The 16,514-nt window shown below is 35.1% G+C and overlaps 1 protein-coding gene across 9 annotated transcripts in view; it reads left to right on the forward strand.

The window, feature by feature from the left end:
• The window catches only part of PUM2 (pumilio RNA-binding family member 2), a 76,351-nt gene that overhangs the window by 39,630 nt on the left and 20,207 nt on the right, over positions 1–16,514 (forward strand). For 7 of the 9 annotated variants that reach the window (XM_012727521.1, XM_012727522.1, XM_012727529.1 and 4 more), the window contains 5 exons: positions 848–990; positions 1,638–1,767; positions 5,307–5,450; positions 5,567–5,863; positions 9,856–10,092. In XM_012727521.1, coding sequence (XP_012582975.1) covers positions 848–990; positions 1,638–1,767; positions 5,307–5,450; positions 5,567–5,863; positions 9,856–10,092 — 951 coding nt within the window. The remainder of the gene's footprint in view (positions 1–847; positions 991–1,637; positions 1,768–5,306; positions 5,451–5,566; positions 5,864–9,855; positions 10,093–16,514) is intronic. The other 2 variants (XM_012727526.1, XM_012727527.1) reach the window with 1 other exon arrangement.

The raw sequence follows: 16,514 nt of genomic DNA on the forward strand, positions 1-16,514 counted from the left end.
GAAATGGGTGATACATCAGTCGGGAATAATAACATACATCAGTCGGGAATAATAACATTTAATGATGGACTTAGTGGGCACGATGCTATTTATTCTCCAGGAGTCAGGTTTTATCTTTAAAGTAGAATGGATCAGGAATAATTCATTCTACTTTTCCTAGTTTGCTTCCTTTTGCCTGTGTCCAGTATGCTTATATTGCCTATTTTTTTCTTGTCTTAACTTACTGGTCCCAAATTACTAGCCTCATAAGCACTAAGACAGTGTTTTTGTGTGATTTTTCAGTTGCTTTGTGATAAACATGACTAATTGTTTCAGATCTGTAAAATATTTTTAAATTAAGGTTTATAGTTAAAATATTGTAGCAAGCTTGGTACAAGGATGTTCACTAGTTTATGTTAGATTGCAAAGCAAAAGTTGTTTTATTTTTGTAATTCTTAATTAGTAGTCAGAAGACACTTTTAACAGCAGTGATGAATTGTGCAAAGGAAGTATAATGACTATGGTATCTGATATTCTCTGGCTATATTTACCATGTTTACTAGTTTCATACTCATATGTTAACATTGAATAGGTTGTTACAAGAGCCCTGTCAATTGGCCCTCTTGATTTCAGTGACATATTTCTCCATTAAGGCCACTGCTGTTACTCCTGAATACTTTTCATTTTGATAATCAATACTTGAATGAAATGTTCTCATTAACAAAATTGGGAAAAATAAAGTGTAAGTGGGCAACAGTTATAAGGATATGTCTTAGTACTGATGATTTGATGTAATGGCAGCTGACCTCACTTATCTATAAAATCTACTGATTTTTTTTTTTTTTTGGGGGTGGGATATTGGGTTTAGGTCCAGCAGTAGTTCCACCTCAGTATTATGGTGTTCCGTGGGGGGTGTATCCAGCCAATTTATTTCAGCAACAAGCTGCAGCTGCGGCAAACAACACAGCTAATCAGCAAGCAGCATCACAAACTCAGCCTGGACAGCAACAGGTATTGACCTGCTTTCATCAAATAATATCTGAAGATCTTTGAAGTACTATGAGCAACTTGCATTCAAGATGTTTTTCCTTCTTATTTTTCTCAATATGTAACATAATGCCTAACATTTAATTGGTCCACAAATATTATTTGGGGGGGTTCCCCCCCAGTTGAATATATTACATGCAGTTAAAGAGGTGGCTGTACCTCCCTTTCTGCACTGCTGTTCTTGATACGTATTGAGATTGCTAGCAATTTTTAATAATCGTTTAATCACTTAAATCATTGTCACATTTCCTTCTGGGTATTTAAATTACCATTTTAAATACTAAATATATTTCTGACCAGCAAAAGATTACTGGGCACTCCCAAGTAAATCTCTTTACTCCTATTTTGGTAAGGTAGAATAGAACTACTAGAAATAGTAGTTCCCAGAAAACTTTTAGAGCTTCCATGTTATGTATAGACTGTTAGAGTTACCATGAGTCAAGAGATTTTTTTGTTAAATATTTTGTATTATTTCATTAGTAAATCTATATTTTGTTGCATATAAATATGTCTGAAGACTATCCAAAATCTGTTTGAGGTTTACAAAGTTATCCCCCCAAAAAATGTCATTTTATAATTTCATTTTTAAGGAAATCATTTGTCTTTTGTAGGTTCTCCGTACTGGAGCGGGTCAACGCCCTCTTACTCCCAATCAGGGCCAGCAGGGGCAACAAGCAGAATCACTTGCAGCAGCAAATCCAACTTTGGCTTTTGGTCAGGGCCTTGCTACCGGCATGCCAGGTATAGTGAGAAAATCGAGTAGATTTAAAATGCTAAATGTAGACTTAACACTAAAGTATGGGGGAAAAATCAAGAAATTTTATAATCTTTCCTACTTTGCAGTAAATTCTTTTAACACTTAGATACCTGTTATAAAACAGTGCTCTTCTTTGTAAGATTTGATGATGGGTATGATGACTATTTATTAGAACCCTCCATTAAACCCTGTTTATGACAAACCATAGCATCTTTCAGGGCAGCCCAGAATTCTCGAAGCAGTGCTTCAAGAAACAAAATGAGTTGTTTGGAGCTGGCTTTATAAGAATAGTCACTTGATTAATACTGATATGTTTATATCTAGCATTTTCTAGTTTGAACATTGTTTAGCCCATTTATAAAAATTGGTTAAGTTTTTCAACATAGCAAGTTTAAGAAAAGATGAAAAGAGGAAAGACTGTAGAGACACGGGTGGGCAAAGAGCTGTCCTGTTTATATTCTGAAACTCTTGGTGTTTAAAACTTAGTAGCAGCATTTCCATTATAACCTAATATAACCAGTGAAAACCTAATACAGAAAAAAATTGTAATATTTCTGCTCATTACTACAGTACAACTTTTAGAAAGAGTATACAAAATACTTCTTGTGTAAACTAGATTGTGATGAAACTTGATTCAAAATTAGTGCTACAAAATCAGTGGAAGAAAGAAGATATTTTTCTTAAGCCAACTAAAGCAGCATTTGTTTTGTTTTCAAACCTGTACTTGATTATTAATAGATTATATCACTTCCCAATTCCTTCTCTGCACTCTTAAAGACTGTCTTAAGTAAATGCTATTTTCTCACTTTGATGTGTGTGTAGTAAATAGCTCCTATGACTGCATAGATTACTTGTTAATGAAATGTGGTTTCCGGTTTCTATTAAAATAACAGTTAATTTTTCATGGAGATCATTTAAGAAATGTGGTTACTACATTGGAAAAACTTTTCACTTACATGATTGTTTATTATGTGCTAATTGCTGCTGTATACTTTTTAATGGTATTTTAAGGATTTCTGCATCAATTGTTTTCATTCTGTTCTCTGAAATTCTAAGACCTGGATTTATTATCTTGGAGTAATAAGATAAAAAGATGTTAACACTGTTGTCCCTGCAGTACAGATGATAACAGAACGGGGGTATTCTTCATTCTTTTTCCTTTCTATCCCACCTATTGACTTGTCTCACTGTCACTACTACCCTGGAACCATTGTGTGTTAGAGAGCTTGACAGAAGCAGTCCTTGGTGAATGGACTGTGAAGCTAACGTTGTTGGAGTCACTCAGAAAGACATGGAGACAGATGTAAAGAAACTAATCTGGGGGCCACTGCTAAGATTACATTAGGTTCCCCTTAGGGTTAGCAACACTTATAATGGGGAAAGGAGCCGTGGCATTCAGCAGGTCGTGTTTTACTAGATTCTCAGCGGGGTGAGTGCTTGTATGACTCTGCTGTTGCCTTGTAGCTGTTGGTATCTGTCTTGGTGCTAGGCCTAATGTTTATTTCTTAAAAATGCTCTTCCTTTCTTCATACTCAGCTCTTGTTATTACTAAAAAATAAGGCAGTTTGCTCTTTTTTAAAGCTGATAAAAAAGAATAGGCTGAAGTCTTTTCTTTCCATTCTATGAGAAAGCTCTTAATTGCTTTTGGGTTTTATTTTGTTTAACAATAATCTCTATAATGATTCTAGAGGAAAGCCACCTTTACTAACAGTTTTTATCTAAAACAGTTGACTATTTTGACATGAAGATAAAATTTAAAATAGGCAAAACTTTCAGGGGGGAAAAGTAGTTTATTTTACCTGAACTTTCAAACCACCATATTTAGTCCCCTCATAAATAAAGTTAGGATTAGCATATTTCTGCCTAAATTGTTGTCTGTTCACCTGATTCCTTACTCAAAACTTCCTCTTATGCATTCAGTAGTACTACATTCTTCACAGGACTATGTTTAAATAATTCTCACTGTCCCTTAAGTTGTTAATAGTTACTAAGCTTACTCTGCTAGAGAGAGAACTCACTTGAGAAAGTTGATGTTTCTTCAAGTCTGGTAATCTTCAGCCTATTCTGCTTGTAACCTTCACTCTCATCCATCAGATCTTTGACTGTTCTCTTGGAGGCCAAAGAAAAAAATTCAAAGAAGAGTAACTGATCAACGTCAAAGGCAGCAAAAGCCATTAAGAATTGAACGCTGATTAGCAGATTTTGCAGTGTGGAAGTCAGTCTCCTAAGATGAAAGCTGAACTGTGGCAAGTTCAGAAAAGTTGACTTTTATCCCTTCTGCTGCGTCCTGTATGCCATTTTGGTTTTAGTGTCATATCTTCAGTCTTTCTCCACTGCATCTCCTTCCCTACAACTACCATGCCTAGTGTGCTTCATTGTCATAAATACTTCATCTCTCTTTGCTCTTCTTTTACTTTCCCCATCTGAATTCACATTCTAACTCATATTTTTAAGCCTTGCCTCAGTGATTGCTTTACTGAACTTGCTACAGTTAAGCTTTCATCCCTTAGGAGACTGACTTCCAAATCGTGAAATCTGCTAGTGAGTGTTCAACTCTTAATGGCTTTTGCTACCTTTGATGTTTATCAGTCACTTTTCTTTGAATTTCTTTTTTTCTTTGGCCTCCAAGACAACATGTTTCTCTAATATTTTTTGGCTGTTCCTTCCCAGTTTCTTCTCCAACTTTGTTATATGAAGTGTGTGTGTACACACACACACACACTTTACACTTATATTATTATATCTATTAATAATCCTGTAATTACAAAACAGTCAGAATTGCTGTTTTTAACTTATAAAATAACCTTTGCATATGAAGGTGTTGGACTTAATGGTGAAGGTAGTCTTTATCTCAATTCACTTTGTTGTGCTTTGACAGAAATTAGCCTAAGATGTTTGCAGGCAATACAATAAGCATGCTATTTTGTGACTGTAATTTCACTATGCTTGTTTCTGCATAGCCATGATGAGACTGACAAATTGACCCTGGGTTATACCTCAGTTCATTCTGTGTTTTATAAAGAAATAAAAGCATCTGGATGCCTCCCTAGTGGTGCAAGGGGTTAAGACTCAGCACTATGAAGCTATCTGAAAGCCAGTGCAACATGAGTTCATTCTCTGGCCAGGGAGCTGACCCATGTGGCGCAGCAGACCTCTCCACCCACTGCTCCCCTCAGCACTGTATTTCAGTCTGTCTACCTGCTGTTCTGCTCCCCACTGTCTCTGGTGAATGCTCTCTCCCCAGCCCCCTGCATATCTGGCCTGTACCCCAGCTCTTATATGTACAAATAAATAAATCTTTAAAAAAATTTAGAGAGAAAAATTTCATGTATGTTCTATTGAATTTTTATATTTTTGGTGGAATACCTTAAATGTGTTTGCTTTTCATGCTGTAGCTGTTTGTTTTAGATTAATAGCTTGCAGTAGCTGTTTGTTTTGGTTGACAAAACAAATATGAGAGGAAATAGACATGTTTTCTGTAATAACTGTTTTCATAGTTACTGTTTATTTCATTGTTATACAGGCTATCAAGTACTGGCTCCAACTGCCTATTATGATCAGACTGGTGCCTTAGTGGTTGGCCCTGGAGCGAGAACTGGCCTTGGAGCTCCAGTTCGATTAATGGCTCCAACCCCTGTGTTAATTAGTTCAGCAGCAGCGCAGGCTGGTAAGTGTAAATGACATTCTCAAGGATGATGTTTTTGGGGTGTTGTTTGAAATGTCTTTATAATAGAAAATGGATTTCTGAATCATTTTAAGAAGTATCTGAAACTTATGTTGCAGCAGCAGCGGCGGCCGCAGCAGCCGGAGGAACTGCTAATAGTCTTACCGGCAGCACAAATGGTCTCTTTCGGCCAATTGGCACTCAGCCACCACAACAGCAGCAGCAGCAGCAGCAGCCAAGCACGAATCTGCAGTCTAATTCATTTTATGGGAGCAGTTCTTTGACGAGTAGCTCCCAGAGCAGTTCTTTATTTTCTCATGGACCTGGCCAACCTGGAAGTACCTCTCTTGGCTTTGGAAGCAGTAGCTCTTTGGGTGCTGCTATAGGCTCAGCCCTTAGTGGATTTGGCTCATCGGGTAAGTTTATTTTTAAGATGAGTATGCCCAAGTGAACATGAGGCATGTGTATGTTTTTTATAATAAGATAAGCAATAATAGTACAGGAAGGTCATGAATAAAATTATTTTGGTTTAAATTTGTAAAAGAAAAACTACTAAACATTTATGAATGCTTAATTCATGTCTAGCAAACTGTTCTTTCCTCCAATTATCCACCTTAAGAATTATCTTGATGTCATCTATATATTATGCTAATTACTAGCTCCTCCTTATTTTCTACATAATAATAATGTTTAAGAAAGTAAATACTTTGCCATCTTAAATTTTTGGTGTTTTAACATAAGAATTATTTTGTATGCTTCTCATACAGTTTATTCTTATTAAACACTAGTGGTTCATTATGTTTTTCTTTATTTGCTATAATACATCTAAAAGTAAAATATAATTAAATACTTAAAGTAGAAACTACCAACATTATCTTAGATTAAGTCATACAGCCTTTACCATTAAATTTTCACTTTAAAGAATGCTTCTTCCTGTATCCTCACTTTATATATAGTGCATACAGTTAAATTTTAAATAATTTCATAAACTAAATAATTAACCCACAGGAGGTGGTCTCGTAACTGAGGAAAACTAAGTAGAATCAGAAGAGGCCCATATTGACTCCTGGTTGACACACTGTGTCACCATTCAGGAAACATTATGGGGAAATGGCCTATTACAGTTCTGTTGATACTGTTGTCAGCCTTTTCTTTGTAAGGCTGTTTATTCAGACCTCAAGAGATTTTATATTCCTGTAACTTTAATATCTGCTCCTTAACTGTTTTCCTACCACATCATATTATACCCTTTTCTGGTATGGAAAATGGCAAGACTGACATGTGCCAGTGGTTAACTATACTGGTCAGTTTCTAAGGAAGTGTAAAGTTTTCACATTTTTAGTTAGAAGTCTTAGAACAATTATAAACTTGTAAATGCAAGATGCTTTTATGTTACAATGAATTACAGTAGGGAAATGCTGTGTTTGCTTACCACAAAATTACCTGAAGAGTGGACAAACTTCTGAGAGAAAAACCTAGTAAACTTGGACACTTTACATTTTTAGTTTGCTTGATTGAGTGTCTTCATCCCTTTTAGAGTTCACTATTTTTGCATCTGGCCCAAGCACTCCCTTGGACTCAGTCTTTGCTTCTGACACAGTTGACAAGCATCCCCCCCCAATAGTCCTGAAGATTCTGAAGCAAACCAAAAGAACATACAGCTTAAAAACAAGCTTTATAGAGATAATAACTACCATAGGTAAACACCATAAATAACCCAAGAAAAATAGAGAAAAGCTTACCCTCCTGTTCCCTTTCCTAATAAAATATGACACTGAAAGTCTGGCAGAGCTATGTAGGCCTGCCCTTTGCCCAATTTGTCCAGATTTCCATTTATCTCTTAACTAAGATCTTCTCCCCTAATATTCCGAAATTGGCTGGCATGAAGAATTTATTCCCTGCAAGGGCCTTTATAGATGCTTCTTTAACCAAAAATGATCTTCATGCCTACTTTATTACCAGTGTTGGCTTATTCAGTTCTAATTTCCAGTCTGGATTACCTGTTTTACCTTCCTTCAGAGGATGTTAGCAACTGCCACCCCTGAATGTCAGTAAATAGTCTTATCATCGCCTGCCCCCTGTTGGACATTTGTTAAGAGTTCATTCAGGTGCTGCATTATTATGTACTTAGAACAGATTTGCCTGTTGCTGTTTCACATTTTGACAATTCCAAGCCCATATGAAAGATCTAAAATGTACCAATAGTATAGTGTGTATTTACACATACAGTAAGGTACATGTAGTTATTCTACCTGTCTGATGAAATTATGAATGCTTAGCAGTCTTAAATACCCCCATTTATGACATAGTCAGCTAGAAAACCTTGTAGCTGTTGAATATAATAATTAAATCATCCTTTGAACAACCCATTATTTAGAAAATCCTGTTATAATTGAAAATGTGTAATCTATCATTTTATTCACAATGGTAAATAATAATGGCTCCATTGTCTCTTTCTAGTCTCTTCGACATTTTAGACATTTTAGGTATATTTCCTTTCATATGTTTTATTCTTATTGCTGCAAATAATTTAGGCTTATAGGAAAACTTGAGCCAGGTTGTTTGTTTAAAGTAAAGCTATTTCTGATTTATTTTTAAATGTTTGGCTTGGCTTTTCCTTTTCAGAAGACAATATTAATGCATGTGTCAAAACATGGTTTCTTTGGTTGTTAGCCAGGGGAGTGATAGTGCTGCTTCTCTCATTGGAGAGCTGTTGTCTTCCTTGTCAGTTAAATTGTTCTCTGAAATAAATAGGAATTTAAAATGTGGCCATATTTAGAAAAATCACTTTGACAGTGTCCTTTTAAATTAGTGTAGTTAATGTAGCATACATTGACGATTTTGCCAAAATACACTCAGGAAGAGCTGTTTATTACATGGTGTTCATATTTATTTTTGCTGTTTAAGTGCATCACTACCTAATATTTCCCTATTATATCTTAAAATTTGAAAATTTCAATAAAACATCAACAATCTCTCAGAGACTACACTGGCTTGTCTAGAAGGTTGAGTAGCATTATAATCTTTTGCCTATCAGTAGTGTGAGCTTGCTATTTTTTCCTTTATGGAATTTTGAATATGGCAAAAAACAAGGTAATTAAGTTTACTATCTAGGTGTTATAAGCATAACTTGCTCTGCCTTTTTTTTTCCCTCTTTAATCTGTACCCTGTGTGACCTACTTACAATTGACTTGTGATTAGAAAACGAAGGCCTAGTTAAACTTTAAATTAATTTTCTTGCAAAAAATTGCCATATTGGTCCGAATATAAAGCTTGTCTGAAAAATTGATGGGTTAAGAAGTAATGGGAAATTCCCTTTGATATAAAAGGTATTCAGTTAAGAGAAGCCAGTGCATAGAAATAGGAAAAAAACATGCTTGAAAATCTGGACTCTTGGTGGGGTTTTGGATTGAACTTCTAATCACTTAGTAAAGAATTTGATTATCCTGATTTATATTGCTTAATGGCCAGATCTTGGATTGCTCTTCTGAACATTCAGAGCTGTGTGGTATTGTCACTCTACCACTCTTAAATGATTTTGTGGAATGCAAAAGGGGAAAGGGACTAAGTTAATAGTTGAATTTGGGATTTGGTGAAAAGAATTGATTATGTACAAAAAGGGATGTGATATAATTTTGTATTATCTAATGGAGAAGCACTGGTTGTCCTCAACATCAGAAATAGGACAGAAATAGAATTTGGGGGATGAAAGAACCTGCGGGGGGTAAGTGGCAGCATGTGTTGGGTATGATGCAGTTACAAGCACTAGTCATTTTCTGAAAGTTACATATTTTTTTACCCAGCTGTTGAAGTAGCAGGTGTAGTATGGAAAGTACTGAAGGGTCAGCTCAGTACTTTTGATAGCTCACAGCTGACTAATATTCGGGCCAATATGGATTTAACAGAACACGGTTTGAACACAATACAGAAGCTAAATCAAATGTGAATGGTGAGGGAAATGTGCCAGTGTTCTGCTTATCAGTATGATCTTTTCCTGGCACTAAGCTGAAGACGTAAGAACCTGGTTGCAGAGATTAGGATACTTCACCAATTTAATCTTGGAATTTAATCTCTAGTGTATCCTAAAGCAGACACCTTACAAATGTAGGGTTTATAAATCATACCAGGGTATTAAAGCACAGTAATCATATGTGTCAGTGGTAAATATGTGTGAAATAACGAACATATGACTGCTCTGTTAAGTATTTGGTTACATTATTTGGGGTGCATTTATACCCTTTTATGATTAATAAGTTAGTATATATAGTTATCACAGTAATTATCTTCTCCAAAATGGTTCTAAAAATAATTATTGTGATCACTTCTGTTATTTCCCAGCAAGAGTTGGGGATAGGTTTTATTCAGTTGACACTGTATGTAATTAGGGTTTTTTTTATTTCTTCTTCAGTTGGCAGTTCTGCAAGTAGTAGTGCCACAAGGAGAGAGTCTCTATCTACTAGCTCTGACTTGTACAAAAGATCTAGTAGCAGCCTAGCACCCATAGGGCCACCATTTTACAATAGTCTGGGATTTTCCTCCTCTCCAAGTCCAATAGGCATGCCTCTGCCAAGCCAAACTCCAGGACATTCACTTACGCCACCGCCATCACTTTCATCACATGGATCCTCATCCAGTTTGCATTTAGGTAAAAAAAAAAACCAAAACCCTTTTTATTTGTATGTATACATGTAAGTGTGTTTGTGTGTGTGTGTGTTTATAATATATGTAAAATATTTAATGTTGGATAAAACATGCAAATTGCTTTTGCTTTTAGATACTAGCCTTTTGAAAAAATTCTGCTTTGTGAAAATTCAAAGTGAGGGTCTAGAAAGTTAAGGTAAAGACCCCTGTTATATCTTACGTTCCTTTTATGAAATACAGTGGTGTGTTTTTTCTTGTTTGTGCTTTTGATTTGTGTGTGTTTTAGATCATCTGAAACTACTTATACATGACAGTGAAAGAGAAATTTCGCTGTCAGACGTTTTAAGCACCTTAGGAAAAACATAAGTCGCTTAGTTGTTGAGCTTAAATAATTTAGTTTAGTGGTTTTTGTTTTGGCTTTGAATGCCTGACCTTGTAATCAAAGAATTATATCAGGGTACATGATTTCAGCATGTTTGTGAGTTAGAGACTCCAATTATGGTTTGCTTCATATACTTTTCTTACTTTTGAATATGTTGTTAGCTTAAGGGGAGAAGAAGTATTTTAGTCTTGTTTATTCTTGAGGTTGAAGCATTTAAAACATCTGCTTAATATCTGTATATTTTAAATTTGCCCTTACCCCAAGATTACTGAATGGTAGTTACCCTTTTCCTTTTCCTTTCCAGAAGTACTTACCCATGTAGTAAGAGAGTATATTGGGTTTTTGAATATCAGAGGCTGTGTTTGAATCCTTATCTCTTCAAATAAAGCATTTTAATGCAATTAGATTTTTGTAATCCTAACTAATTCAACTAAAATTGTGATTCTGTGACTGAATTTTATGTGCTTGGAAGTTTAAAAAGTAATGCTGTTATTGCAAAATCAGCATACACATTGTATTTGCCCTCCTCCAGTAATTGGGGTTGCGTAATTTTTTCCCTATTTAGCAATATGGTAGATGTCCATGTGATAAAGATATCTTTTGCAATGATCGTTATTTATACTTTATCACTGCAAAATGCGCTGGATTTATATTTTTCAAGACTAATTTTCTTGCCCCAAATTCTGGGCCTTTCCTCTTGGAGAATACTAAATTTTTACAACCAATTAATATATTTTGGGTGGGATCCAAAAATCTGCTTCCTGATACTGTTTGCATAAATTGGTAAACTTTACCCATTTCCAGCCTGACACCTTCCTTCACTTACCATCTAGTCTTCTTAGTCACAGGAACTCCTCAGTCCCTAATTTCTGTTATTTCTGTACAGCTCCACTCCCACCATGCCTATGTAGGGCAAGTCTTTGAAACTTTGAATGGACAAAAATTTCTAACACAACAAATCTAAGCATAGATCTTTTTTAATAGTAGTTTTTATGTTTTATTTGTTAAGATTTGTCATGTCCTGTCATTTTTACATAGGTAAGTTTCAGATCAGATTCCTGTCATCTGTTACTGCTAATGTTATACTTTAGAGGCTATATAAATGGCACTCAGTATTCTACATAGCTTGCTCAGAATTGGATCATAAATTACTTTAATTAGCTACAATTAAACAGCAATCTACATATTTTTCTATATAAGAATGTAGCCACCTGGATGCTTAAGGAAGGCATTCTAGTCATTATGAAAAATAATTACCACTTGGACAAGCAGTTTAGCATCATAGCTTGATGTTTTTGTACCCGTAGAATACTACATAGTTTGACTATAGTGTGAAATACATTTTAATACACTTACCTGCTTTTTAATGCACTTATCTACTTACTTTCTCTGTGATGCCTCAGTTTTCCTTTAGCTGCTGTTGTAGTATTACTGGCAACATTAACAGGGACTAGACCCTTCCAGGTTGAAAATAATTCAGCAGTTTTGGTGAATTTGCTGTTTGGCCCTCTTCATGGGATTAATTGATCTTACACTGTCCTGTTACTGAGTTATGATTCAAGATTTACATGTTCTCTAGTCTGAAAAATGTAATTTGAATTGTAGATCCTTGAAGTGAATTTCTTTATGAATCATTTTAAAAGGACTACTTATAAATAAAATACCTCTGAAAATGTACTATGTCCATTTTTTAAAATAATGTTATTGAACTCACATGTTTGTATAAAATAATGAAATACAGAGAAAATTCTGTTGATTAAAATGGATTGGAATTGATTGATTCCAGGTTATTTACTTATGCAATTTAAAGACATGTAAACCCTGTAGCTATTAATGGACCTTCATTTCTAGTTTCTTAAAGTATTGGGTAAAACATACTTTTTTGATCAGCTCTTCCTTTGCTTGTGCTAGTTATTTAATTCACAGAAAAAGCCTCCTAACAACTTTGTGTGCTTCTGGCTTTCAAAAAAAGATGTTTCACTTCATTTAAAAGACAGATTCTTTTTTAAAAACAACCATAATTCATACCTTTTTATGATCAATAATTCCTCATTACTCTAGCTTCCTTTTATGACTTAAATGTCTTTTTACCATTACCTTGTTTCTGAGTCTGGACAAGCCCCATACGTTACATTTATTCGATACATCTTTCAATCTGTCACCATTCCCCATTCTTACCCCCTCGCCCTCACCCCTTTCCATTTGTTGAAGCAACAAATTTTGGTATTTGCTCTCATATCCTCTGTATTTCCAGTAAGATAAAGTTAAGTTAGAGGCTTCATGTGATTGTTCTTTAAGTTTGTTTTTGTTTGTTTGGTTGTTTTTTGGGCAAGTTGTGTGGTTCTGTATTCTTTTAGTTACACTGGATCAAGAGACATGTTTCTGGTTGTCTGCACTGAAAGATTGTCAGCCTGAACCCACTTAACTAATGACTTTTGATGGTGACTTTCGATCATGTCTGAGTATTTCTTCAGCAGCTGCAATATATTGCTACTCTAATCCTGTCATTCCTTCTGCTTTTATTAGCAGGAACTTTTCTATAACAAAGAACTTTCTTTTCCTTCATGAATTGTGAGGTTACTCGAATAAAGTTCCTGTAAGACTTGATTTTCTTTCCTGTGTTTCAGAATAGGTTGATTCTCTGGGAACTTCTAAAGGTGACCTTTTTTTTTTTTTTAAATAATCATTAACTGTAAGTTGGTGGAATTTAAGGTAGTTGACATACTTCAGTCCTTCACAGTCTGAGAGAAATAGTATGCTTGCTTTTGATCTAAAAATTTTACCACTGGGAGCCCCTTACAATTGGCTTCGATGTTGGATAAAACTTTTTAAAATCAACAGTTAAGTTACAAAGAGTTACAGAAACATGTGGACAAGCCCAAGAAAATAAAAAAAAAAATTGAGTTAATATTTTTTCTCTTCAATTAAAGAGTAGTGTCAAATTCTGGATTTCAGATTTAGTTTTGAATATTAAGTGAGTTATTTTCTCGTGTTGTATTGATCTATGTAATGACAAGAAGAGGAAAAACTACCTGAGATTTGTTTCATGAATCATTCTCTGATAGAAATCACCATCTTATTTAGAAATAATATAACTACCTGTGAAAAAACATTAAATATTCCCAGTATTTTATTCTAATAAAACTAACTAGCTCTTTTCTTCCCAGTTTCCTTTTCCTTTTAACTTTTAAAATCCAATTTTGTATTTCCTGATTTACTCTAATCTTTCCTTTCCTAGGAAGGAATATGGAATTTCCTGGATATGATGCATCAGTCTGCTCTTATTTAAAATTAGGACTTGACAAACAAATGACCTCTTATACTTCATTTTTGAACTGGCATTTTTTTTCCTAAAGTGATAGTAAAAACTGTAATCCAAGCTCTGAACTTACCGAAATTAGTTTTTTGAAAGGTGACATCAATTCTGAAGATTCATATAAGGTCATGTGTTTAGTAATCAGATAGTGCTTTAGTTTGCTATGGATTAGAACATTCTATAACCTATTTCCTCTTGTAGTCAAAATTTTAAATATAGGTGAGATGATAATTTTTAGGATAATTTTTCCTATTATATAGTAGTTACATGTTAAAATTGCTGGCCTTTGCAGATTTAGTCAGCTGTTATCTTAAAATGAAATTTTTAAGAAAAACAGTAAGTATGGCCAAGTCTGGTTACAAGGCACTGGAGTTTTTTTGTTACATGTATGATCTTTAAAGGGGGGTGGGGGGAGGGACTTCTTATGAAGCTTTTATTGAAAGTACTATTTTTCTTTAAGTAGTAATAAAAGTTCCCCCATGACTGAGTACTACTTTATAGTTTTCAAAAACACCTTCATATTCATTATCTTACTAAAACACCTTCATATTCATTATCTTATCCTAATTACTGATAACAGACTGAATGATATGCTCATTAAAGATGAGAAAAATGATGGGTCATTTGAGTCCGAGAGACTTGCCCAAAAGAACAGATGACAAAACTGAAGCCAGAACAGTCCTGATAACTATTCTTGTCTTTTATATTCTATAATGGACTATAACTGTTATGGCCACTCAGAAACAGTTCAACTTCATAGTGGCCTGGGTTATATATTTTTAAATAATATCCAAAATTACCAGAGTTCCAGATCCCTTTCTCAGTTAATTATTCTTGGGATTAATAGGAAAGCTCTTGACTAAGCATTTTGAAAATCCAAATATATTATCTGCTCCATGGAATCAGGCAAAGTGTTACTCATAAGGCAGGCTACTTGGGGGCTGGCTACAGGGCATTATATCCACTTGACAGGTTCTTGTTCTGATAGAAAGTAAAGCACTACTTTAACCCTCGAGTCATTTATTTGCTGGTGAGGATGAAATAGGTTGTGAAGAAATTTTTAAATTATACTCTTTGTGTGGAGGAGATAATGTTTATTGTCTATTGTTTTGTTTGTATAAATTCAATATTCTGGTTTTAGATCACAGTGATTGTTGCCCTTGTATTTTATTCATTATCCTTTAATGACATCTGTAACATTGTGGTTCTAATAACTGATAGTGTTTTCACCAGTTAATTAAGGTAATCACAGATTGAGTACTAGAAAATACTTGATCTGATTCAGTTCAGCGTTGGGATATCTAGAAGTACCTATTTAAAACACCAGGTTTGAGGAGGTGAACAATTGGAATGTGTGGCAACAGTCAGTTAAAGGGGATGACGGTGGCAGTTCTGTTGGATATATACTAGATTTTCCTTGTCAAAAAAATGGGTTATGTCGATACTCCAGTATCGACCACATGGAGAGGACACTGTAGAAGAAAGAATTCATAATTTACATATGACCACTCCAATTTACATGTCCTCTTTAACTCATAATTACTGGATCTTTTATGTGTTCCTACGAACCTTGACCTTGTGTTCGCTTCCCTACACCCACCCCCCACCTCCCTACTCCCCTTTTCCCTCTTCTTTAACTTACACACTATGTGCCATTTTATATTTACATTTTAAATAGTTTGTTGAATAAAAGAGAAAATAGAAATGTCTCGTAGTGTTTTGTGTATGTTTTAAAATGTTTTCCTCCTTGATAGTATATAAATGTTCATCTTTTTTTTTTTTAAAGATTTATTTATTTATTCATACAGAACTGGGGTACAGGCCAGAGATGCGGAGGGTGAGAGGATTCACCAGAGACAGAGTGGGGGGCAGAACAGGCAGATCGACGAAGTACACTGCTGAGGGGAGCAGTGGGCGGGTCAGGAGAGGTCTGCCACGCCATGTGGTCTCCTCCGGGGCAGGCGGGAATCGAACTCATGCGGAAGTGGCTTAAGCTTCTTTGTGCAGTGCTTTAACCCGCTGCGCCACCAGGGAGGGCCATAAATGTTCATCTTTTGGTTTGCTGACCTTAGTTCTGTTTATCAACTGCTGTCATTTTATTTTCCTTTTTTATTCATAGGATCCCAATTCACCTGTGCTTTTCTACCCCTTCTCTCTGAGGTAGTAAATAAATCTTCATGTATGCCTGAAAAGTTCTTTTAATCTTAAAAAAAATTAACCTAAAATTTACATCATTGCACTCTGTTTATAATATGTACTGAGTACACGCAGATCAAAAACTAGCCTTTGGCAGATGTGCCTCGTGAGGGATCTGGACCTTTCGCCAAATAACCGTTAAAAATGAAAGCAGGGTGTCTGATGTGGTAACATGGGAATTTACTTGGCCATACATGTTCAGTGTTTTCATGTGTGTTGTTTCCTTGTAATGTACATAGGCATAAATCTCGTGGAAGATGGGTAAGATCTTTACATTATAAACTATAAAACATTGACAGGAACTAAAGATTACAAATGAAAGGAGTTTGTGAGTTGAATGACTCAGAATTATCAACATAGTTGATACATAAATTTAGCATGATCTCAGTAATTTTTTTTTAAAGATTTATTTATTTATACAGAACTGGGGTACAGGCCAGAGGGTGAGAGGATTCACCAGAGACAGAGTGGGGAGCAGAACAGGCAGATCGACAAAGTCCACTGCTGAGGGGAGCAGCGGGCGGGTCAGGAG

This window comes from Condylura cristata, unplaced genomic scaffold (assembly GCF_000260355.1).
Source record: "Condylura cristata isolate star-nosed mole 26May11 unplaced genomic scaffold, ConCri1.0 scaffold00020, whole genome shotgun sequence".
In the NCBI taxonomy this organism is placed as follows: Eukaryota; Metazoa; Chordata; class Mammalia; order Eulipotyphla; family Talpidae; genus Condylura; species Condylura cristata.